Here is a 26,546-nt window from a genome sequence, read left to right as displayed (position 1 = left end):
TCTCAGAAGGCGGGGGGGGTCATGGGAGACTTAGGGGTCCATGCCTCACCTCCAGACCCCTCCCACCCCCCGGCACCTCCCCCCCCCAACAAGGTCTTGAAGCATGAGATGAAAATGTCAGTCTGATCAAACAAAGCATATTTTTGTAATGGGGGGGGCCTCCTCAAACTAATTGTCCTCTTTCCTTCTGAGGAAGAAGCCTAAAGTATTTAGGATGACATCATGGGGAAGGAAACATGAAAGAGCGGAGTAGGAGGTCAAGGACTTGTTTCTGCTAAGGGTTTGTGTCTAATAGCTTCTTTCTTTGAGTCTTCAGTCGCCATCTGTGGATTAGTATTGTTCCCTATTGAGATGGACACCTGGGGCCAGAATGGGGGTAACATGTCCCATTACTAAACCAAAGAATGACTCCCATCTTTGAAGAAGGCATTTGATAGACAAATAATCGAACAATATCTTTCAAGTTGGAAAAGGTTAATGGGGATCCACTGGTATGATGTCTTGTGCATTACAGTCTCTATTCCTTTGCAATCTAGCCTTCTCATAATTATAGAAAGCTATTAAGATCTAACTGGTTCTAGAGTAGGTTACAACCTGAGTGAAATTTGAGCTGCACTGCTCCATTGTGCATTAATGATGAACAATAGTGCAGCAATGTCAAGTCTATAGCAGGCACATCAACCAGTTGTTCAACAAAGTGCACTCCAGGGCCAAGGATTCCAGAGAAAAAATGCTGGAATGTGAAAATGTTGGCAGATGTTGCTAATTCATTTTAAAATTGATATCGCTGTGTTCGAATTCCACCATGGCCTCACCCCACTCCATTTTTGGAAACCCTTTCAACTTTCCAGTGTTTGCACCCCTGAATTCTTCGCTTACTTGCTTTTGATATATAAAGGGGGCTCACTGGGCTGTACAAAATGAGAAGACATTGGAGAAGTGGGCCACTAGCTAAGTACTTTGGGAAGGTATGAGATCTATCCCATGACCGAGCGTTCCCAGCAGGCAGCTCATTCACTTCATGCAATGGCACGGGTTTGACTCATCATCCCACCAGCTGACATATCAGCACATTCACTCTGGAAAGAGTGTCCATCTACAACAGTTGAGAAGTGAATCATTGGTCACAGCTGGGAATGTAGACTGGTGTAAGTTGTTAATGTGAGTTAACGAGGGCGAAACAATGCAATACCAGGAAGTGGACTAACAAGTGCACAGTGAGGAACTCAAACACAGCTTTGAAGGTACAAACATTAAGTCACAGCACAAGTTGCTCAGTGTCAACTCTCTATCCCCTAGGCATTGACTGTTATTCAGTACAGGCACTCTCTCCCAAATATCTAAAGGATACAAGTTAAATATTCAACCAAACATTACTAAGACCCTGTCACAAGCTTTCTTTGGCAAGCATTTTCATCCCACTACCTGGCTGAGTCTGAACCAGTCTGTTCCAGCCACATATAAATACAATACAATGGAATAGAATCCCTACAATGCAGAAGGAGGCCATTCGGCCCATCAAGTCTGCACTGACCACAATCCCAATGGGTCCTATGCCTAATCCCATGCATTGACCCTAATAATCCCTCTGATATTAAGGGGCAATTTAGTAAGGCCAATCAACCTAACCTGCAGATCTTTGGACTGTGGGAGGAAACCTGAGCACCCAGAAGAAACCCATGGGGAGCATATGCAGACTCCACACAGTGACCCAAATCAGGAATTGAATCTGGGTCTCTAGCACTGTGAGGCAGCAGTGCTGACCACTGCACCACTGTGCTACTCCCACTGTGCTGCCATATCTGTGCCATCAGTAAGACTGCCTCATTCCACCTCAATTATATCACCCCGTGTTTCTGCTGCTGCAAACTATATCCAAATAAACTCTAAACGTAACCAACCCCATACATTCCTATCTTTCACACTCCATGAACAAGCTCATCCAAAACTCTGCCACCCATGTCCTAATATGCACTCAAGTCCCCGTCATGTATCAACCCTTGCTCACTAATCTCCATCAGTACACAGTTTAGTAACACCCTGCTTGTAAAATTTCGATCTGCTTTCAAATCCCTTCATGACTTCCCCCTATCATCAGTGTCTTATTATAACCCTCTGAAATAGCTGTACTCCTCAGCCTCAAACCTGTCCCAGAATTGAAGTGCTGAATTGTGATTATGTCTTGAGCTTAACCTTGACACTGCTATTTCTTCTTTTTAAATGCTTCTTAAAATCAAGCTGTGAAGCTTGACCAAGCTTTTGGGCATCTGTTCAATATCTTCTTATGTGGTTCAATTCAAAATCTTATTTGTATTATTTGTTAATGCACTAGTGAAACTGCTGGGATATTCTACTATGTTAAGGGTGCAACATAAATACACGTTGTTGCCATTGAACTATAAAGGGCATCGCTGGACATCTAAATGTGCACCTCTTGTAATGGACATGTATCAGGAGCAGAAACCTGGATTATGTTAATCTGCTTAATCCAAAAGCTGACTGTAGAACCAGGAATGTATGATCAGCCCCTGCGGACAGATTAGGAGTCTTACCCAAAAACTGACTCAGAATAGTTTAGTTACAGGTTTCATCGAACTGAGGCACTAAGGGAACTTCAGCTTCCTCACTGCAGTTAGGTCACAATTTTTAAAATTCATTCAGCAAATGTAGGCAAAACTGCCCATCCTAGTTGTTCTTGAGAAGGTGGTGGTAAACCAACACCTTGAATAGCTGCAGTCCACATGGTGTAGGTACACCCACAATGCTGTTGGGGAAGGAGTATTGAGGATATTAAGCCAGCAACAGTGAAGGAACAGCGATATGGAGAATTGGAAAGGAAATGAAGTTACTGGTGTTCCCATGTAACTGCTGCCTTTATCCTTTGGGTTTGGGAGGTGTGGTTAAAGATATCTTACAAGCTGCTAACTCTATTATAGATAGATATCAGGATAGGAGCCACACTTAAGATACAGAGCTTCACAACTGTAACTCCTCCTCCATCAAACAAACCAAATAACTATGACAAAACACTGCGAATAACAAGTTTTATTTTAAATAACATATTAATCAAATTGATCGGAAACCGAATGTCAATCAAATTTTGACTCATTCAGAACATGAACCATAATCAGTCTGAATGTGAATCTGAATCAAACTCAAATTCAAACTCACTTTCGGGTTTTGAATCGTTCCGAATCTAAACTTGAATCAACCCGAGTCGGGGTTGTTCAGAACACAGATTGGTAATATAACCCTAAATATACACTACTGAGCCAAACACCTTGCTTCAGCAGGATCTCATGACAAAAAAATGCAATATTTAAACACTACAAATACCATATTTGTATTTAGAAAACAGCTAAATTTTAAACTAGTTTTTTTCAACATTGACTCAGGTGAATTGTAGCTTCTGGTTGCCCATTGACTTCCAATAACTTCGCCAAGTGGCTATTCTCCTGTTTGAATACATACAGCATCACAGAGAATTATTTTCCTCACCCAACTCAGAGGAATTGATTAGTCGGCAATCAGGAACTCCGACTAATTATTCCTGTCTCTGTTCACTAGGATCAACTGCTAACATCCATACATGGCCCTGCCTTGGATCAAACCGCAGAGGGTGCAAATTGAATCTTAATGTTATACAAATTAGCAACCCGTTTCCTTTGCCTGCTGAGCCATGTCAGGGAATGGGGCCAAAAAATTAGCCTTCATAAAACGGAGACTTTGAAGTGGGTACGTCTGCTTATAGTCAGAAATTAACAGCAGCTTTTAGTAAGAAGAGCCATCTGTCACAGTACCAAGTACTTCTGAAGTGTGGGTCATCAAGCCTGCTTATACAATGTGTGAAGGAAGGGCTGGACGCACACAGCAATTGCGATAGCAGGGTGCAACTTCATATTGTCAGAATTCAGGATCTGTGAATTAAATTCCTCTTTGGATTCCTAATGTAATATAGAAAAATTGCTGATCTTGCTCAGAGAAAATCCTTTTCTCAGTTTTAAAATCTAATTCTATTTTTGCATCCTCCCTGTTTTCCTGCTTCTTTGGACACATTAATGTGTGCCAGTGCACAGCACCATCTCTGTGGCACACAGTGATGTATGCCAGGGTCCAGCACCAAGTCTGTGGGACACAGTGATCCCTGCCAGTGTACAGCACCATCTCTGTTGCACACAATGATGTGTACCAGTGTACAGCACCATCTCTGTGGCACACAGTGATGAGTGCCAGTGTACAGAACTATGTCAGTGGGAAACACTGAAGCCTTCTAGTCAATTCACCATTGTCCCAGCAAGAGACTGTGAGGGAAGAAGCAATCAGGTGACATGAAATAATGGATTTGGCAGTTGAGGTGAGGTTATGCTGAAGTCAGGTGTTTTCTATATAGAAAAAAAATGTTGACTAGGTCATATTGGCCCTTGAGTGGGGAGGAGAATAAGAAAGAAAATGTAAAGCCAGATAACCAGTCCTCCTCACCACCACCAATCCTAGCAGTATGTCAGGCGGCCCACATTTGGGAACCATCACAATGCCCTCCACAGCTGAACAGTCAGTCAACATTCACCATCAAAGTTGTTATTTGGAACCACACTTGGCACTGCAACCTAGTAAAGATAGCAATACATTCAGGAAGGATGGGAAGAAAACTGCAGAGTAAAATTTGAAAAATTGCCTGGGGGTGATTGCAATCATTTCTTGGGGCAGGTTAGAAGAGTTAAAAGAACTCTTTCACAGAGTATCTACACAGAGAAGCCTGATCATAGCATACATCTTCAAGACAAAATAAAAACAAGGTTTTAGTGTAACACATTGATTTCTCACTCTACGTCACAGTCCTTCACATCTTACTACATCAAATCCAAGTCATGTAGGTTAAATTAATGTCAGCGATACATTAGCTGCACCAGAAGTAAAAGTGAAGAGCTGGATATTGAGCCTTGAGATGTTACATTTAAATTCATGAACCACAGCACAGTTTCAGATCCTGGTTTCGGCTGCAACGGAATGGGTCACAGCTATGTCCTTCATGGTCCACACATCTGCTTCGTCATTCGGTCTCATTCAAGGAGTCTGAGACAGGTCCACTCCCCCAAATATTAGCCTTTACGCTGGTGAGTCTGGGATGATTCAGTTGGAGCCGCTCAATGTCTGCAAGCAGCAGCCCGCCACACATGGAGATATCCAGACTCCTCAGCCACTTGCACTCCTGCACGAGGACCTCCAGTGCCCTGAGGAGAAACAATGTGAAGGAGATATGAAATCACAGATATTGATTTACATTGAATCTTACAGCACACAAACAGGTCCAACAGGTCCAAACAAGAGTTTATGCATCAGGCGAGCATCCTCCCACCTTCACCCAATTTTCTTAAACATCTTTTCCTGAATGTTTTCTGCCTCAACTATTCCATATTATAGCTCAATGTCACCATTCTCTGGATAAAGGAGCTTCTTCAGAATTCCTGACTGGCTTTATGAACGATAATCTTACATTTATGACTAAGTTTTGGACTGATCCATAAGTGGAAACAGGCAGATTTTAAACAATTAAGATTTCCCCTTCTCTCCACTTTCTCTGGCCCCTGCAGCTCTCCAATGATCATTGTGAATAAACTTCACCTCAAATTACAAATTATTTGATCCAGAGGTGGATGAGGGCAAAAGGAGGAGCCGTCCTGTGCTCACATGAGGAAAAAGGTGTCAGCTTGGGGTCAGAGGTAGTGCCATGGATAATTTTTGTCTCCCTAAGTTAGTCATGCTGAACCGAACTGTTAGCACACTTACTGCTGTCACTGGCTGACTGGGCCTGAATCAGTGGCTTTACTGAGCTGCTTTTAAAAAGACAAGGAAATCCTGCTGTACAAAGTGTAGAAATGACAATGTTGAAGAAAAAAGCTTATTAAATGAAATAAAATATTTGCATTTATGTAGCCCCTTTCTCAGCTTCAGGACATCTCAAAGAACTTCCCAGTCAATGAAGTCCCTTTGAACTGTTGTCACTGTTGAAATGTAGGTTACGCAGCAGCCAAGCTGTGCATAGCAAGATCCCACAAGCAACAAAATAATGTTCTGATCATTGGCATTTTTAACCTGATGGAGGTTGAGGAATAAATATTGCTCAAAACACCAGGAAGAATTCCCCTGGTCTGCTTGCAGCCATGGGAGAGATTTAATCTCTCATCTGAACTGCAGCAACATGGCTGACAGTGAGGCATTCCCTCAATAGTGTATTGGAAGTGTCAGTTGAAATTTTGTGCACAAGTGTCTGGAGCTGGGCCTGAACGTTCTCTCTCAGAGGCAAGCAAGATAACTGAACAGGCCACAGCTGACCTCTTTGCCCTGTACAGCCCCTGGCCTTTGTGCATCAGATCATCCAGAATGTGGCATGAATGAAATTTAATCTCAATTTGGATATGGCAGAGTCCCAAATACTTCATTTTAATTGAAAGCAAGTAACTTACTGGTTGGTGATTTTATCACAGCAGGAGATTTCGAGATTTGTCAGCCTCTTCATGTGCCTTGCGGCAGCCATCATCCCTTGGTCAGTCAATTGACCACAGTGGTTAAGGGCCAGTCTTTCCAGGCTACGACAGTGCACTGCAATGGAGATGACACTCTCATCTGTTATCTCACGGACCATGCTCAGTGACAAGGTTCTTAGTTCCTGAAAGCGGATTTCCTACAGAAGCAATTCAAAAAGAGCTGGTGCCAGGCCAGATTAAAATCCTTCTTTTGTTTAAATTTACACATCTTTCCCTAAATTATTTCTCACATGCGTTAACTGGCCTCTCCTCAGCTGCAAATGAACAGACAAAGGGCACCTGACAATTATGACACAATACTGATCAAAGAAGTATTTTTGCATTTGTTATGATTTATTGAATTCTCTGGAGTTGGTTGTGGTATGTATGGCACTCTTTTTATTACACTCTCCCACACCACTGTAACTTGTTTCTGTCAGAAATGAAAAGTATAGAACTCATTACAAAAATAAACTGAGGGATGCCAACTGGTTTTGGATGTGGGTAAATATAAGGTAATAAATGTATTGAGAGAGAACACAAATAAAGCATTTACACAATAAAGCAAAGGTTTAAGGGAAAAGATTAGGTGATTCTGAATGTCAGGTTAATGGAAGTCATTGACACAAATTCAAAGGAATCAACGGACTATCCCAACCCAACACAGAACATCCACAAGACCAGATTTAGAGTATAGTGCATTATAGCAGTGAAAGGACTGATAAGAATGGATAAAGATCAGAAAGAACAGAAACGGTTCTGACATTTTACTCCAAGTCACCAAGGGAAATGCAGCACTAGCACCAGGGAGTTACAGGGAAACACTGACCACTTCATTGTCCCTCTGGCACAGAAATCACATTATGCCACTTAGTGTTGAACTGGTTTGTATTTCAATCCTATTTTTAGAGGACATGTACCAAATACTGTACAATAATAAAGTTCAAGACAGACTAAAAATTAAACGATTTGATTCCCATACAACAGTGATCTCATGGAATAGACTTGTAGCAAAATCAATGATCGCTCTGCAGTTAACTACATCAATAATAAACTGGTTCAGCACTTGATTTGAATTAGGACGCAAATGAGAAGTCCAAATGTTGAATGGGACACAATGAAATGTGTTACTGGTGCCATGGAAACACTTGGATCCGAAAGAGTTGTAATCACCAGGAAAGGCAGTGGTCAGCTGAATAGCCAGAGAAAGTGTAAATGATGGACATTGGGAAACTTAGGCCTACTTGTGCCATTAATAAATAAATTAAACTTTAAACTTTATGCATTTTGAGTGCAATTAAATCTTTTCTTAAATAAGGAGTCCAAAACTGAACAAAGTATTCCATATATGGTCTCACCAACACCCTACACAATCATAGCAAAACATCCCTATTTTTATATTCCATTTCCCTAACAATAAACACCAACATTCTATTTGCCTTTCTTATCATTTGCTGAACATAAATACTAACTTTGTGATTCATGTACCAGGACACTTGGTTCCCCCTGTAGCACCGAGGTCTGCAACCACTCTATTTAAATAATATTCGCCTTTGCTATTCTTCCTGTCAAACTGGGCAGATTCACATATTCTGATGCACTCCAACTGCCATTTTTTTGCCCAGTCACTTAACCTTTCTGTGTCCTCTTCACAACATAGTTTCCTACCTATTTTTGTGGAAACAACAGATTCAGCAACCATATGTTTAGTCCCTGCTACCTGCAAGTTGGTGTAGGGGGAGAGGGGCTCCACTTCAGTGCCAATCAGGGTGCACTTTAAAGATGGAAGTCTGATCTCTGTGGAATGTATGTATGTGGATCTGGCCTTGACAGCTCTATCAGGCCCAGTCCCACCAGAGTGACGACGTGAACCCCACCAACTCATTTTGTTTTATTCAGTGAGGCTCAGGATCTGTAGAGAAAACCGGGCTGTTCAGCAGGAGAGTTACACACTGGTTTTCAGTCTGAGCCCGACACTGCGAAAAAAATTGGTAAGATTCTGCCCTATATCTCAATCTTTAGATTTATCTCACTATCACAGTAATGTCATCCTTAATTATTATGTATGTGGGGTGTAGCCCCTGTAAGAGGACAAGTCAGGTGACCTGGGTATGGGATAACCAACCCAGGAAACCACTCCTACAAGCATTTGAAAGCTGTAATGCAAGAAGTAGAGTTCTTCAGTAAATTCTATTGTTCTTGTGGCTTGCCTTTGGTGTGACTTCTTCGGAGCGATCTTTCTGGTAGTCTCAGACATAATACTGTCAATGGGAATTGGTGCCATGGTTCCACAACCGTGAGTGTGGAGCAAGGATTTTCATTTTTCTCCGCACTAGATGAGTGAAGGACCCACAGCCAGTACACTGCTTCAGCAAGACGTTCAGGACTGCATGGTACCCACAGTAAGCATCGGACAGACAGTGGGGAAGGAAACTTGTACTCGGACTTGGATGCAGCGACAGAGCTACTGATCGTGGGGGGCAGGGAGACAAGTGAGAAGTCTGGTGGTCTTCAGTGAATCGTAATCGGCAGCCAAGAAGCAAAGCAGGAGGAACAGACTTAGGGCTAGCCCCATGAAGGCAAGAAACCAGCCAAGAGTCAGGGCAGAAGAATCAGGCTTAGGGCCTAGCCATGTGAAGACGGGAAACCAGTCAAGAGTCAGCTCAGGAGGAGCAAGATTCAGCCTGGTCGCGCTAAGGCATGAAACATTTCCACTGCCTAGGCAAAATGGAGGGAACACACATTCGGGATCATTGGAGAATTCCATGATGGGATCGAAGTATAGTTGTCTTATATAGAGAGATTCGGTATTTTCATTACAGCAAGCAAGATTGAAGATTACCTCTTTGTCCCAGTACTCTTGAGTACAGTGAGCAGTAAAAACTTTGGAATCCTGAGGAACATACTACAGCAGAGAAACCAGCTAATAAACCATTCACGGAGTTGTGCATGTTATTGAAGGAACATTTCACACCACAACCATTGCAAATTGCAGAAAGCTACAGCTTTTACAAGGAGGACCAACTGGAGGGTGAAAACATTATTAAATTTGTCACAGCTCTGAAAGGCTTGGCAGAATTTTGTGATTTTGGAGCTTTCCTTCAGGAAGCGCTGCGAGACTATCTTGTATGTGGGTTGCTACAGGAAGAAATTGTAGGTTGTGAGCAGAGGAGCATTTAGATTTCAAAAAGGCTTTCAAAATTGCAGTATCCATGGAACAGGCTGCCACGGAAGCCTCACACTTAGGTACGAGAGCAACAGTATACAAGATGGTAGATGCCCCAGGAAATCAAAGGCCAAGGAATGTTGTCAGTGTGGTAAAAAGGACTATACTGGGATTGATGGCTGGATGAGAGGAGCTCAATGTTGGAACTGTGGGAGAACAGGTCACTTTGTCTACACTTGTAGAGCATCAGGGTCCCAGGAAGCAACAGAAGTGACCAAGCCCCACAACCAAGAGGAAGTGGCGAGTAGTGACTGTGGAAAGAGACTAGAAATTGGCAGGATCCGCAGATGAAAAGGAATTTACAGAGATTGAAATTTAAACTGAATGTGCTGTCAGCCCATAGTGATGCAGAGCGGTTTTGGGCAATGCACAAGTTGGAAGGGAAAATGGTGAGGATGGAGGTGGAGACAGGGACGGTGGTGTCGTTGATTCCGGACTCCATATATAAAGAGAAACTGAATCACCTTCCCTTGAAACTTGCGAATATTGTTCTGAGAACATATACAGATCAGGTGGTGCCTTTGAAGGGTTTTATATCCACCAGGGTGCAGCTGATGGACCAGCGTCTACTCTTCCCTTGTACAAAGTTTAGGGGGGATTGGATGAAGAAATTGAGACTGAATTGGGAAGTGGTAAAAGGACTTACGGAAGCTCATTCGAGCCTGGATGAAATATTGGGCAGATACCAGGAGGTGTTTAATGGGGGAGATGAAAGATGTGAAAGCGAATATATGGTTGAAACCAGGAGCTTGCCCCAGGAGCATGAAAGCCCGGCCAGTACCATATGCAATTAAATCCAAGGTGGAGGCCAAACTGGAGAGATTGGTGGAATTGGGAGCTTTGGAACCCAAGGCCATGGGTAAATGAATGGGCCACCCCTCTGGTCCTGGTCATAAAGACTATAGATCTATGAGACTATGTGTGGGCTTTAAAGTCACGGTGAACCCAAATTCATGCATGGAACAGTATCCATTATCTCTCAAGGACTGGGAGCTGGAACCAGCCTTTGTAGTAGACTGGCTGGGTGGTGGGGGGGAGGGGTGTGGTGGTAAAAAATTCACTAAAATGGATCTTTCCTAAACGTATCTGCAAGTGGGAGTGGCTGAGGATTCACAACCATTCTTCACAATTCTCACCCAAAAAGGATTGTTTCACTACAAGTGACTATCCTTGGGAATTACATTGGCTCTGGCAATGGACTAAATTCTAAGTGGTCTTCAGAGGGTGCAGTGCTTCTTAGATGACATATTAATCACAGGTGCCATTTATATAAGGAACATTATATAATCTGGAAGAGACACTGAAAAGGCTGCAAGAACACTGACTGCAAATTAGGAGAGACCAAATGGGAATTTTTCAAAGACTCAGTGGAGTACATGGGCCATGTTATCGACGGTGAAGGGTTGCATCAGGTTCTGAAGAAACTGGGAGCTATCATGAAGGTGCCCAGATCAGGGAATGTGTCACAGTTGAGGTCCTTTCTGGGACTGATCAATTATTATGGCACATTTATGCCAGGGATCTAGCGATGGCATTAAAGCCTCTGCATTGACTACTAATGACATGTCAGACATGGCAGTAGACACCAAAATGTGAGAAGGCTTACCAAGCCGTAACGGAGCCAGTGAAGGAGTCTGGAGTGTTGAAACACTTGAATCCAAAGTTACCTATTCAGCTGGCATGTGACGCATCACCATATGGTAGTTCTATCCCACGCGATAGACAGTGTGGAAGATTGACCCATTTCTTTTGGGTCGCAATCACTTTCTAAGTAGAGGGAAATTTTGCCCAAATTGAGAAGGACGCACTGAGTATCATTTTGCACTGGCAAAGTTCCACCAATTCCTGTATGCCTGAAATTTGTCCTACTAATCGACCACAGATCACTCACAAGAATTTTGGGTCCTTATTCAGGTATTCCATCAATGCCAGTCGTGAGATTGCAAAGGTGCGCCTTGATCTTGTTAGCACATTTGTATGGGATCTGGTATCGACATTTGGACCAACATGCCAATGCCAATGCATTATCGAGACTGCCTTTGCTAGGGAACAGGCAGGAGTCTGAAGAGACGGTGAAGATAATGTATTTTTCACAAAAGAATAAAGTTCTGACTATAGCTGCAAATGTTTTGCATGCCACAAGACCCCATACTGAGTTGAGCAATAGACCTCATCTGGTTCACTCTTTGTGTTAACAACCCTCCCTCCTTTGATGCCTCCAAGGAGTATTTTACCGACTGCACAAACCACTGCGCCAGACCACTCATTGCTGGATGATATGGTGCAGAATTTACATGCTGAATGCCATACAGTTCCATGTACTCTTCAAATTTCCCTCAAATTGGAGGGGAATGACTTATCACAAGAAGGTCCGAATTAATGCCCTATTTGAACCGACAACAGGAAATGTCGGTACAGGACGGCTACTTGTTGTAGGGTATGCGGGTCATTGTCCCAACAGTGTTAAGAAGGTACTGGAGTAGCTGCACCAAGGACACCCATGGGTGCTACAGATGAGGGAGGTGGTCAGGAATTATGTCAGGTCGCCAAACATGGATGCTAACATAGAAGAGAGAACAGCATATGTAGCATGCTCCCAAATTCGAAAAGCACCACCAACATCACCGTTACATTTTTGGGTATAGCCAAAAGGACCATGGGAACCATATGGTGTGGGAGCCATATCAATTTCACTGGGCCAGTAAAAACAACTACAACAGAAGCGAGTTGGACAGGCTTGATAATATGTTCTTCAGGTTTAATTATCCAGAGGAAGTGGTAAGTGACAACAGGCTGCAATTTGCGTCGTGGGAAATTTGAAGAGTACATGGAACTGTACGGCACTCAGCATGTAAATTCTGCACCATATCATCTGGCAATGAGTGGTCTGGCGCAGTGGTTTGCGCAGTTGGTAAAATACTCCTTGGAGGCGTCAAAGGAGGGAGGGTTGTTGACGCAAAAAGTAAACCAGTTTTTAAATATGTATCAAAACACACACGCAGCAACAAAATGCTCTCCCATGCCCTCGGCAGTGCTGATGATGGGAAGACAGTTACGGACAATGTTTGATTTACTGAGGCCGGAAGAGATCAGGTGAGCGGTGGAGGGGAGATAAGACAGGCATATGGACCAGCCAGCCAAACATGCAAAACTGAAAACCTTTCAAAAGGACAAAGTAGTCCTAGCAAGGAACTATGTGTTGGGGAGGAAGTGGGTTCTGACAGTAATACTAGCCAAGGTTGGACCCCTGTCCTACATTGTGGAAACGCAAGAAGAGTTGCTGTGGTGCAGACATGCAGACCAATTACTGATAACATTGTATCAAGGAATGGAAACACCAGCAGGGGAGATGAAGACGGTTCAGCTAGAACTGACAGAGGTTCCCGTGGAAGGAAGCAGGGGACATATGGTTACATCTTTGACTGATTAGCAGAGAATGCTAGTAGTAGTGAATGATGATGTACGTGTGAAAGAATCATCAGAGCCACAATCGCGGGAGAGGGACCAAAGGCTGGTTCCAGCTCTCAGGAAACAACCTCCACAGAACTGTTGGCCTCTGGGCTGACTGATCATGTCTATATAACATCAGATTAATGTTATTACTGTCTGCAATGTGTTATTATTTCTGGAGGGGGATTGCTATTAAGAAAGGAGGAGTGTTATGAATTTAAGGGAACAGGTCAAGTGACATGGGGTTGTGGGCCCGGGAAACCTCCCCCACAGCCACTCGAGAGCTGGAGTGCAACAAGTACAGTTTTTCAATAAACCTTATTTTTCTTGAGGCTTGCCTTTGTTGTGACTTCTTTGGAGGTACCTCCCTGGTAGTCTCAGGCTTAACATTAATCAACAGGGCTACCTCGCCACATATTCCTAGCTTCCTGTCCTTCTGAAATGTCAGGTATTCATGTCTGAGCCTTTGTTATCTTGCAGCTATATCCCTGTAATAGCTATCAGATCATTCCTTTTTTTCTATTTGAGCTGACAATTCATCCATTTTGTTATGCATGCTATGCACATTCAGATACAGAACTTTTTACTATTTTTGTAACCTCTGGCCTTAAGTTTGTGCACTCTGTCCTTTCCTGCTATGCTCTGATTACAATTATGCTTTTTGCTACCTTGCTGTCATTTCTCCTTGTTAAAGTGAATCAACATGTAAAGGATTAAAATATCAGAGTGGGTATTTCTGAATGAAAAATCCATCAGGACAGTTGCAGATTAATTGGACAAGTTATATTCTTTATAAACATGGGGTTGAGACTCCTTTAAATTGGAAGTCTTTGATCAAACAGTTCCTTCCTAATTTTATGTTTTTGAGAAGTATTGGGCATAGACCACAAAGGAAAAAAATGCATCACTCTCCTTTAGAGAGAAACAATTAATATAGCTTGGGGTCACCATTCTGAAGTGCAGGGCAAGATGAAGTAGACAGGTGGAGCGCAGTAAAAGAAGTCAAGGCTTCAAAGGGAGCACACAAACAACTCACGTATCCAACCCTTCAAGCACCACCTGACCCACATGTAGCAGAGTCTGCAGATCACACATTGGATTTACCAGCCATTTCAGAATCTATCAAACCAGAGTGGGAGCAAGTCAATCTCAATTCCAAGGAACTGTTTGAGGATTCTGTACTGACCAGCATTTGAAGTTAAGCCTTCTGATTTCTAAAGTTCAATCAACACCACCAGGTGTTACTTTTATATTAAATACTTTTATATCAGTCAGTAGCTGAAATGTTTATATCTGGTTCTAACCACCACCCTTGAGGAAGGTCATCAAGGCCTTAGAGAGGATGCACAGGAAATGGTACCCGGCTTAAGAGACTCCCGTTTATGTGGAGATATTGGGATTGTTCTCCTCAGAGCACAGAAGGTGAAGAGGAGATATAGCAGATCAAAGCCTGAAATATTTTGAGAATAGACAGGGAAAGTGTTTGCTCTGGCAGGAGGGTTGGTAACATAGTATGAAGTCTCACAACACTAGGTTAAAGTCCAACAGGTTTATTTGATAGCACAAGCCACAAGGTTTCAGAACACTGCCCCTGCGTCAGGTGAGTGGGAGCTGTATTCACAAACAGGGCATATATAGACACAAACTCAATTTACAAGATAATGGTTGGAATGTGAGTCTTTACAGATAATCAAGTCTTAAAAGGTACAGACAATGTGAGTGGAGAGAGTGTTGAGGACAGGTTAAAGAGATGTGTATTGTCTCCAACCAGGACAGTTACTGAGATTTTGCAAGCCCAGGCAAGTTGTGGGGGTTACAGATAGCGTGACATGAACCCAAGATCCCAGTTGAGGCTGACCTCATGTGTGCGGAGCTTGACTATCAGTTTCTGCTTACTGATTCTGTGTTGTCCTGTGTCGTGAAGGCCACCCTGGAGAACGCTTATCGGAAGATCAAGAGGCTGAACGCTTATGACTGCTGAAGTGTTCCCCAACAAGGAACTCCTGCCTGGTGATTGTCGAGCGGTGTTCATTCATCCATTGTGGTAGCATCTGCATGGTCTCCACAATGTACCATGCTTCGGGACATCCTTTCCTGCAGTGTATCAGGTAGACAACGGTAGCCGAGATGCAAGAGTATGTACTATGTACCTGATGGATGGTGTTCACACGCGAGATGATGGCATCCGTGTCGATGATCCGGCACGTCTTGCAGATGTTGCTGTGGCAGGGTTGTGTGGTGTCGTGGTCACTGTTTTCCTGAAGGCTGGGTACTTCGCTACAGACAATGCTCTTTTTGAGGTTGTGCAGTTGTTTGAAGGCAAGAAGTGGGGCTGTGGGGACAGACTTGGCGAGATGTTCGTCTTCATCGATGATGTGTTGAAGGCTCTGGAGAAGATGTCTTAGCTTCCCTGCTCCAGGGAAGTACTGGATGATGAAGGGTACTCTGTCCACCTGTCTCGTGTTTGTCTTCTGAGGAGATCGGTGCGGTTTTTCACTGTGGTGCATCGGAACTGTTGATCGATGAATCAGATGGCATATCCTATTCTTATAGTTATTGAACAGGATATGGTGTTCGACTCATCAATCGACAGTTCTGATGCACCACAGCGAAAAACCGCACCAACCCCCTCAGAAGACAAACACGGGACACGGCGGATAGAGTGGCCTTCGTCATCCAGTACTTCCCCAGAGCAGGGGAGCTACGACATCCTCTCCAGAGCCTTCAACATGTCATCGATGAAGATGAACATCTCATCAAGGCCATCCCCACACACCAATTTCTTGCCTTCAAACAACTGCACAACCTCAAACAGACCATTGTCCGCAGCAAACTACCCAGCCTTCAGGAGAATAGTGACCGCAGCAATCTTTGCAAGAAGTGCTGGATCATCGACACGATGCTATCATCTCACGTGAGAACACCATCCACCAGGTACACTGGACATACTCTTGCAACTCAGCTAACGTTGTCTACCTGATACACTGCAGGAAAGGATGTCCTGAAGCATGGTACATTGGGGAGACCATGCAGATGCTACAAATGGATGGATGAACACATTTGACAATTACCTGGCAGGAGTGTTCTCTTCCTGTTGGGGAACACTTCAGCAGTCATGGGCATTCAGCCTCTGGATCCTAGGGTAAGCATTCTCCCAGACGTCTTCACGACAATGCAGAATCACTGATCAGAACCTGATACCCAAGTTCCGAAAGCATAAGGACAGCCTCAACCGGGATCTTGGGTGCATGTCACACGATCTTTAACTCCCACAACTTACCTGGGCTTGCAAAATCTCATTAACTGTCCTGGCTGGAGAGACTACACATCTCTTTAACCTGTGCTTAATCCTCTCTCCACTCACGCTATCTGTACCTTTAAGACTTGATTACCTGTAAAGACTCGCATTCCAACCATTATCTTGTAAATTGAGTTTGTGTCTATATACGGCCTGTTCGTGAACACAACTCCCACTCACCTGATAAAGGGGCAGTGCTCCGAAAGCTAGTGGCTTGTGCTACCAAATAAACCTGTTGGACTTTAACCTAGTGTTGTAAGACTTCTTACAGTGCTTACCCAAGTCCAATGCTGGCATCTCCACATTAGGAGGGTTGGTAAACAGAGAACAAGGATTTAAGATAGCTTGTTAAAAGCAAAGGAAAGTTGAAGAGAATTTTTTTTGTTGCACAGCAAGGTTTGATCCAGAATGCACTGTCAAGAGTGATGGAGGCACATTCAATAATAACTTTGGAAACAAAAGAGAACATGTACAGCTGCTTGAAAAGAAAAAAAGTGCAGCACTGTGAAAAAGATTAAGGGATTGGGACTAATTAGGTCTTTTTCAAACAGTCAGCATAGGTATGAGCAGTTGAATGGCCTGTATTGCAAAATTCCCTGATTGAATGCTTGTATGGGCAATTATTTTATCAATTCTATTCCATTCTCCAGTGTACGGTCAATACAGATAAACACCACAGTCTTAACATTGCCTTGTGTGGTGTACCCTGGTTATGCTGGCATCTGTTAGTTTTGTACATGCAGTCAAACAGAGCTTCTTAAGACATCTCAATGATCTCAGTGAAGCTCCTTCTTTCTCTTTGGAAGGCTCCATGTCAGATTCCATTATGATCTGGGGCTTTGCATCCTGATATTTGGGAGAAGCAAAAAATTCCAATTAGTATAGGTCCAGCTAAACTTTGGCTCATTGTCACCCTAGAAAGAGGGAAAAAATAATATGTTGAACAGTGTCACTACTCTAAGCTTCATACAATTAGCACACTCAAACAGGTTACGATTACTGAGAATTACATAATATTGACAGCAGAGGAACAGGCCATTCAGTCCAACGTTTTTGTACCAGTGTTCAATCTTCATATGAGCCGACGCTGCTTCACCTCACCTATCCACATAATCTTCTAACTCTTTTTCCTTTACGTATACCTAGCTTCCTCTCGTCTATGTTATTCAACCACCTTCTTGTGGTAGCAAGATCCATATTCAAAGCACCATTATTATTTATAGTAATAAAATTCCCATATCGATTCATAATCCTGAACTCCTGTGAAATTAAAAACCTAGATCTTGAAACAATGGAGAATCCACAACTCTTTCAGATAGACAACTCCAAAGTTTTACAACTCTCACTGAAGAAATCTCTCATCTCTTGCTACATGACTGACACCTGGGAGGTTATTTTTCAGTCCTGTTACGCCCAGTGCAAAATCTGCTACGCTGGGAAAATCCATTGAGAGACTTAAAATGGGACTCTTGGGCCCTTCCAACTGACACAATCATGTTTGTGCCCAGTTAGTGAATGAACCTGCTTACCATGGATTTAAATATAGTTAAAAATGCGAAATCAGCTGAATGCCAAACCTTCAGGGGACATCATATGTTCCCACCCACCAGCCTTATGAGATGACCACATGGCAGGCTCAGAGACCACTGCAGCCCCAGGTTGGTTGAGATATGGCAGGCAGTACAAACCTGGCAGTGCCAATCTCTTTGTGCTTGCCACATAGCTTGCATTCCCACATTGCTTTGTACCATCAGCAAACTTAGATACACCACTATCTGTCTCTTCATCCAAGTCATTAACATAGGTTATAAATAGCTGAAGCCTCAACACTTGCAGCCCATCAGCGAGGGCAGCACAGTGGCACAGGGGTTAGTACTGTCACTGTCTGTGTGGAATTTGTACGTTCTCCCCATGTCTGCGAGAGTTTGCTTTGGCTGCTCTAGTTTCCTCCCACAGTCCGAAAGACCCGCTGGTTAGGTGCATGCTAAATTATCCCTCAGAGTACCCAAACAGGTGCCAGAGTGTGGCAGCTAGAAGGTTTTCACAGTAACTTCATTGCAGTTCATGTAAGCCTACTTGTGACACTGATAAATAAATTTTAAAACTAAACTTGAAAATGGCCCATTTATCCCCACCCCGCTTTCTGTCCATTAACCAATCCTCAATCCATGCTAACACTTTACCCCCAACTCCATAAATCCTTAACTTGTATACATCAACCTTTTGTATGGCACCTCACTGAAAGTTGTTTGGAAATCCATGTACACTACATCTACTGGTTTCCCTTTATCTACTCTACTAGTTACATCTCAAACACTCAAATTTGTCAAACACAATTTCACTTTCATAAAACCATGCTGATATTGTCTGATTTTCTAAGTGCATTTTTTAGACATTCTTAATAATAGATTTTCTTGACGATGTAGTGGATCTTCAAAGGATTGATGATCAATTCAAACGTCTGATCTTGAATTAAAAATGCTCCTGGCTTGCTTTCAGTTTTACAAGATGCTTTTCTTTAATCTGAAAGAAAAGAATATACGCAGAAGCACGAGGAGTGTGAAAAGAAGGTGATGAAAATCAGACTATGTAGAAATTGACAATGTCAGACAGAACACTTGGAAAGCTGGAGGCAAAGGGGCAAGTGGATGCTTTTTGCACAAATGTTTAAGCAGCAACTTCTAGCCTCCACATGGTATCCAGGGCTGTTAGCCTGAGCACAGCATCTATCAAAGTTATGTGTGAAAACTGGCTCTCACAACAGGTGCCACAGTAGATTCACAAGAAACTAAAAGCAGACCTTCGTGTTCAGCTGGCAGTTGTCGTTGGCTACGCTCAATCCAAGCAGCCCCCTATCTGTGATCTCTTTACACCATCCAAGGCGCAGTGCTGTCAGACCCTTGAGGTAGTTGGCGATGACGTAAATGCTGAAATCGGTGATGTACACACAGGAGGTGAGATCCAGTTCCTGCAGGTTCTCCCGTAGGATTGTCCCCATTGAGAAAACACAACTATCCTACAGAAGTTAAATGAACACATGAGTGAGCAATATCATCAACCTAAAATTAGCCACAGATTTACAATCACTGCTGTAAATTTGTCATTTGATTAGAATTTCCCCCTTGCCATTTCAATGTATTACCAGAGCACAAAACTTTGTTGTACTTTTTAGAAAGAAGTAAGTTGTTCCAGGTAGAAACATGAAGCACTCCAAGTCGAATTGCTGGTCAGGGCCTGTTATTTATTTTTTCAATGTCACTGAGCTGGAATTCCCTACCCAATGTCACTGTAGAAGCACTATCACCATGCTATCATGCTTGCCAGCAGCCTTCACTAGGTAATGAAACACAAAAGGGCAGCACAGTAGTTAATACTGCTGCCTCACAGTGCCAGAGACCCGGGTTCAACTCTGGTCTTGGGTCACTCACTATCTGTGCGGAGGCTGCATGTTTTCCCCATGTCTGCATGGGTTTCCTCCAGTTTCCTCCTACAGTCCAAAGATGTGCAAGCTAGATGGATTAGCCGTGGTAAATTACTCCTTAGTGTCAGGGGGATAAGGAGGGGATACGGGGATAGGGGCTGGGTGGGATTGTGGCTGTTGCGGGTTTGATGGGCCAAATGGCCTCCTTCTGTACTATAGGGATTCTATGATTAAAAGGAGCATCCATCTCCAACTCTACAGGAATTTGGCAACACAAAAAAAAGGGTTGAGAAGTACACTAAAATTAGCTCCTCTCCCATATGCTATCCCCTTTCCCTCACCCATTGAACATATTAATTCCTAAGGATCTAGAAATTTTAAGGCTATTTTTCTGTCATTCAGCACAGTGTGAGAAACGTTGGTGGAGTGACTTACTTTCACCATGGTACAGCAGCTGAAGTTGAGGCTCACTAAATTTGCCGCGGTCTGTGGCAAGCTAAAGCCCTTGACCAGCTCAAGACCGCTGACTTGGTAACACTCGGACATGTCAAGGGCCTGCAGGGTTGGGATGGTGGACAAGTTCTTCAACCCCTTGTCTGTCAGGAGTCTGATCTTGCCCAGGAATAGACGTTCCAAGTACAGTAGACGTGCCACCGCTCTGACAGATCTGTCGGTCAGTTCGGAACAACCAGTGAGGTCCAGGGTGGTGAGCCCTGGCTGACATGTGCAGATGGCACAGACTGCATCGTCCGTCAACTCCTTGCAATGCTGAAGCAACAATCCCTCCAGGTGTAGCCCAGCCACTTGGACGACTGACTGTACCGCTTCACTCGTGATGCCGGTACGGCTGAAATTTAAGCACTTCAGTGTAGCAGCTTGTCTACCTAGAAAACACAGAATGTTGTTCAGCGACAGTGTAATGGAGGAATTGCACAGTTTTTCTCCTCGGCAGGGATCAAACTCAAATGAAATGGGGCAGGCAGCAAGAATCAGTTTCTGGAGTTTGGGGGTGCACTCAGTAAGTTGATTGAAGGTGAAGTCCGAGAGATACCGGAGGTTGGAGAGATTAAGCTCACGCAGGTCCACCAATGCTCTGGCTGTATTTTCTTTGCTTTCTTCCATTGATAGCAAGGTGCCAGGCATGAAAAGGCTGTTACAGCCGCTGATGTCAAGCCCCTGTAGGTTGCGACAGGATGGGACCAGAGCCATGAAGGAGCTCTCAGTGATATTGCTGTCCTGCAGCAAGAGGTTCTTCAGATGTGGGGCCAGGTGAAGTGCAATGTTCTGTACGACCATATTCGAAGTAGCCGATGCATCAAGGTTACTTAGAGCCACGCAGGATGCCCGTCTCCGCCCCAGGTGTCTGATGAACTCAAGAGAATCGTATGCGCCCTGGACATGATAGAAGACATTTTTCTGTAAATGAAAAGCAAACATTAGAGTCAGATAACACTAGCCTGAACGTCTTGGATGAGTTCTACCTTCTCTAATCCAGGTAAGACTTCAAGCTGAGGACCGTGAAGTACTGTGCTTTTAAAGAAAAAGAAAGATGATCTTACATCTGTGTACATCTTACCAAGGGTTGGGTCCACCTTTATAGCCATTTAATTTCCCGCAAGGGGTCTCCTACCAGCAAAAACTAACACATGCACTGACAGGGTCCACACTCCCATCCTTCCCCCGACACGTTCCCATCCTGCCATCCTCCGCCCGACACACTCCCGCACTCGCACCCATCCCCCGACATGCTCCTGCGCTCCCACCCTCCCCTTGACATGTGTTTGCACTCCCACACACCTCCCCCACCGACACGGTCCCGCGCTCGCACTCCCACACACCTCCCCCCCAAACACAGTCCTGCGTTCGCACTCCCACGTACTTCCCCTGCGATGTGTTCGCACTCCCACACACCTCCCCTCCCGACACGGTCCCATGCTCCCACCCTCCCCGCAACACGCTCCCGTGTTCGCACTCCCACATCCCTTCCCCTCTGACACTGTCCGGCACTCCCACCCCTCCCCCCCCCCGACACTCCCATCCTCCTCCTCAATACGGTCCCGCATTCCCACCCTCCCCCACAACACACTCCCGCGCTCCCACCCTCCCCCCGACACACTCCTGCACTCCCACCCTCCCCTCCCGACATGGTCCTGCGCTGCCACCCCCTCCCCTGACAGTCCTGCACTCCCACCCTCTCCCCTGACGCGGTCCTGCACTCCCACCCTCCCCCCGGCACAGTCCCACATTCCCAACCCCCCTCCACCAACACGCTCCCGCACTCCCACCCTCCCCCTCGCTGACTTGCTCCTGCATTCACACATTCCCCCCGACACAATCCCACACTCCCAACCTCTCCCTGACACGCTCACGCACGCCCACCCTTCCCCAAGACACTCCCGCACTCCTACCCTCCCTCTGACACAGTCCCACACTTCATCCGCCCCCCCCAAACACACTTCCGCACTGCCATCCTCCCCCGACACACTCCCGCACTCACACCACCACCTTCACCCCCCACCCATACATTCACTCTTACACCTTTCCAACACAATGCAGTCGTTGATAGAATGATAGTGTTGCAAGAGAGTAAATGATTACACAAGTAGGGAGGTTATGCTTTAGTCTAAAAGGCCATTAGTGAGACCACATATGAAGTACACGTATGTGTACCATATTGATCTCCTTATTTAGGGAAGGACGTAAATTCATTAGAAGCAGTTCAGAGAAGATTTCCTAGACTAAACTTTGGAATGGCTGTGTTGTCTTTTGAGAATATAAAGTTTATCTATTAGTCACATGTAAGGCTTACATTAACACTGCAATGAAGTTACTGTGAAAATTCCCCTGGTCACCATCACCATCATGAAAAGGTTCGCCATGCAACCACACACACGTGCAAACCTGCCACTTTATGCAGACCCATTCCGCCCACCCAATGTATGGCCCCCACCAAGAAAACCAATCTGGAAAACCCACCCCACATAGGTCTTCAATGCTTCTTTCACCTGGACAAATGAATGGGAATCATTGGACATGACATACAAGTACCTTGTCTCAAACTCAATCCAGCAACTGTCTGTTCTCAACCTTCAAGGAAAAAGTGGTTCATCCTCAACAGGTTCAAAAACCTTTCCATGATGGTGGTGGTATGAAAATGCACCATACTCCCCCCAACACACTCCCACACTCTCAGCCTCTCCCTGGCACAGAACCCACTCCTACCCACCTCTCCCCCCTTCAACCCGAGATATGGTCCCACACTCTCACCCTTCAGCACTTTTCCCCTGGGAATGTTCTGCACTCCCACAACTAGCTTCACAATCCTGTCCTTGCCCCATCACCCAACATGGTCCCACTCTTTCCCACATGGTGCCTCTTTTTACATGTAACACCAGGTTACTCCTGCTGGAGCACCCTCTTCTTTCTCTTTGCCTGTGATCCCCATCTAATCTACCCCTCAGTTCCCACTCCCTGTTTAGAACAAAGAACAAAGAACAACGCAGCACAGAAAACTGGCCCTTTGGCCCTACAAGCCCGCGCCGCCTATTTTAACACTCAGCAAGCACCTCATTCTAATCCTTCTTCTACCTACAACTTTTGTCTATGCCTCTTGGACTCCACAATAAAGGAGTGCAAATTTAGAGAATTATATGTGCGCCAGATTAGGGGAGGTCTAATTTAGGGACAATTTATTAACACCAAATCAGCCTAAAAGCACGTTTTTGGGGTGTGGGAGGAAACCGAAGCACCTGGAGAAAACCCACGCAAGCACGGGGAGAATGTGCAAACTCCCACAGACACCGACCCAAGTCGGAGATCCTACCCGGGTCCCTGTATCTGCACAGCAAACAGTGATAGGCACTGAGCTGTCGTGTTGCCCATCAATTGGTCCAGTTTAAGTGTACACTAACGACGTGAAGCACTAGGCAACTCTCGAAGCAACATCCAAGAGGAGCCCTTGCACGACCCACCGCGTGTATGCCCCTTGTTGGCCAACAAGGCGGACTGAATCACCTGTGGATGTAAAAAAAAAGAGACATCAATAAACATACACAGCCTATACAGACATTCACAGAAGATCCCCAGTAGCTCCAACGTAAGAGACAGATGAGCCATAAAATATGTTGGATGGCCCATAGGAATCTATTGATCCCAGGGATCCCAGGGTCTTCCTCAACATACAGAGGCATCTTTGCACACATGAGAAGTATTCATGGAATGGATGCTGGTGTTGAATTATCTGATCACTGGTGAGGCAGCAGTGGGACTGATATAATTGTTCATTTATTATACCTTGGGGCAAGGGGAAGAAATTAAGGAGAAATATTAATCTGCATTCCCAATCCTGAATGCCAGCCAATGATCCTTCCTGGGAACTGCACAGGACATGTGAGGGTGAGATCAGGTCATCTTTTCTGCAAAGCGTTCTAACACTTGGTGACTTTGGCAAGATATCTGTGCCCATTTGCCTGTGGAACTGTAATCCTGAAAGAATCCATGCCTTCAGGAGGGCATGAAATAGAAATCTAACTTATAAGGTTTTTAAAAAAGGGAATTACCTGCAGACTTTGGTCCAGAGAGGCAGCATACCAGGCTCTGTTTACCAGTGAAGCCTCCTTCCTGTCTGACATAGAGAGGAAATGCAGGATGTATGAGATTACCTGTTACGAGAAATAGAGATTGGCACTTATTATATAAAAAATAGATTGAGTGGGATTTGAGAGCACCCACATCCCCTTTTACAAACTGTTTCATTTGCCAGTTTTCATTTGGAGAAGGAGAACTTTGCAACTCATGTCCAACCGATATGATTGGTGCATTCTTGTGCAGCCTGCAAGCACACAATGTGAAAATGGCAAACACATACGTTTTTCGTTCTTTCATGGGACGTGGGCATTGCTGGTAAGGCCAGCATTTGTTGCTTATCCTTAAATGCCCTCAAGAAGGTGGTGGTGAGCCAGCTGGATGAACCATTGTAGGTACATCCACAATGCTATTAGGGAGTTCAGGATTTTGATCCAGCGACAGTGAAGGAACAGCAACATAGTTCCAAATCAAGATAGCCCCTCTAGTTGGCAAAGTTCAGAAGGCACTGTTGAAGGAGCCTTGGTGAGCTGCTGCAGTGCACCTTGTAGATGGTACACACTGCTGCCACTGTGCATTGGTGATGGAGCGATTGAATGTCAAAGGTATGGATGAGGTACCAATCAGGGGGCTGCTTTATCTTGGATGGATTGAGTTTTTGCGATTGTTGCAGCTGCATTCATCCAGCCAATTGAGAGCATTCCATTAATCCCTGGCAACTGAGTGGGCAGATGACACGCAGCGTCCATTTCGTCTGGATCAGGAAGCCTCAGTTCCATTCTTGGTACATCCTGTGTTAACCAGTCAATTGGGAAGGGGATGGGAGGAGATCTGTGTCTTCTGGTTAGCAATTGTCCTGATAGTTAACACTTCCATTAACATTTTGTTAATGACATAACCATTCCTCTGTGCCTGCCCAAAGTAGATCAGACTCCTGACCCTGAGCTCTATCCAATCGCCTGCTTCTGACAAGCCTGGCCATGTGGATATCAGGAATATTATCTCAAGGTTTGCAGCCATTGTCCAGTTATATGGCAGAATGGCAATGCTCACATCACAGCCTCGGCTCATTGGCATAAACTGTCAGGAAGCTGTCACTTCTCAAACAGGACCCCAACATAAATTAGTGCAGAAAACTGGAAAGATGAAAAACCTAACATATCTGTGGATCTTTACTAAAGGATTTTCTGGTATTTACAAGAAGCAGGGTCAATAATTGACTGTTGTCCATTTTATTGGTCCACCTTGAAAAGGAAAACATTTCAGGGCTTTGGGGAAAAAGCAGAGAGTTGGATTAATTGGATAGCACATGTATGAGGGACCAAATGGCTCTTTCTGCGCTGAGTTACTCTTGCATTTACCATTCTACTTCCAATCATCGAATGATCACAGCACAGAAGGAGGCTGGTCACTTCCACGCCGGCTCTCTGCTCTTCCCCGCCTTTTCCCACTAAGAAGTCTCACAGCACCAGTTAAAGTCCAACAGGTTATTTGGTAGTACAGCCTTTCAGAATGCTGCCCCTTCATTAAGTGAGAGGACCTTTTCCCTGTAGTCTGCAATTCTTTTCAATTCTTTTCAATTCTTTTCTCCTCACATAGAACATAGAACATAGAACATAGAACATTACAGCGCAGAACAGGCCCTTCGGCCCACGATGTTGCGCCGACCAGTTACAAAAACAATGACCCACTAGCCTATACCAATCCCTTTTCGTCCATAAACCTATCCAGAGATCTCTTAAACGCCCCCAAACTAGACGCATCTACAACTGCAGCAGGCAGGGCATTCCAATCCCTCACCACCCGCTGGGTAAAGAACCTACCCCTGACATCCGTCCTGTAGCTACCCCCCCTTAATTTAAAGTCATGCCCCCTCGTGCTAGCTTTCTCCATCCGAGGAAAAAGGCTATCACTATCCACCCTATCTAAACCTCTAATCATCTTATATGTTTCAATAAGATCCCCTCTTAGCCGCCTTCTTCCCAACGAAAACAACCCTAGATCCCTCAGTCTCTCCTCATAGGACCTCCCCACCATACCAGG

At 44.6% G+C, this 26,546-nt stretch overlaps 1 protein-coding gene across 5 annotated transcripts in view; it reads right to left on the bottom strand.

Moving 5' to 3' along the window:
• Window positions 1-3,082: 3,082 nt before the first annotated feature.
• fbxl9 (F-box and leucine rich repeat protein) overlaps window positions 3,083-26,546 on the bottom strand; it is a 28,157-nt gene continuing 4,693 nt past the window's right edge. For 3 of the 5 annotated variants that reach the window (XM_080187213.1, XM_080187212.1, XM_080187214.1), the window contains exons 3-8: window positions 24,479-24,580; window positions 20,355-21,335; window positions 19,299-19,514; window positions 17,204-17,344; window positions 6,465-6,682; window positions 3,083-5,231 (exon numbers count right to left, since the gene is read on the bottom strand). In XM_080187213.1, the coding sequence (XP_080043339.1) occupies window positions 5,051-5,231; window positions 6,465-6,682; window positions 17,204-17,344; window positions 19,299-19,514; window positions 20,355-21,335; window positions 24,479-24,580 (1,839 nt within the window). In that variant the 3' untranslated portion in view covers window positions 3,083-5,050. The remainder of the gene's footprint in view (window positions 5,232-6,464; window positions 6,683-17,203; window positions 17,345-19,298; window positions 19,515-20,354; window positions 21,336-24,478; window positions 24,581-26,546) is intronic. The other 2 variants (XR_013886499.1, XM_080187216.1) reach the window with 2 other exon arrangements.

The sequence above is a fragment of the Carcharhinus amblyrhynchos genome, chromosome 4 (genome assembly GCF_965287045.1).
Source record: "Carcharhinus amblyrhynchos chromosome 4, sCarAmb.v2.hapA, whole genome shotgun sequence".
Taxonomy (NCBI): domain Eukaryota; kingdom Metazoa; phylum Chordata; class Chondrichthyes; order Carcharhiniformes; family Carcharhinidae; genus Carcharhinus; species Carcharhinus amblyrhynchos.
Note: the sequence above shows the minus strand (reverse complement) of the source record. Positions and strands in the feature narration are given on the sequence as shown.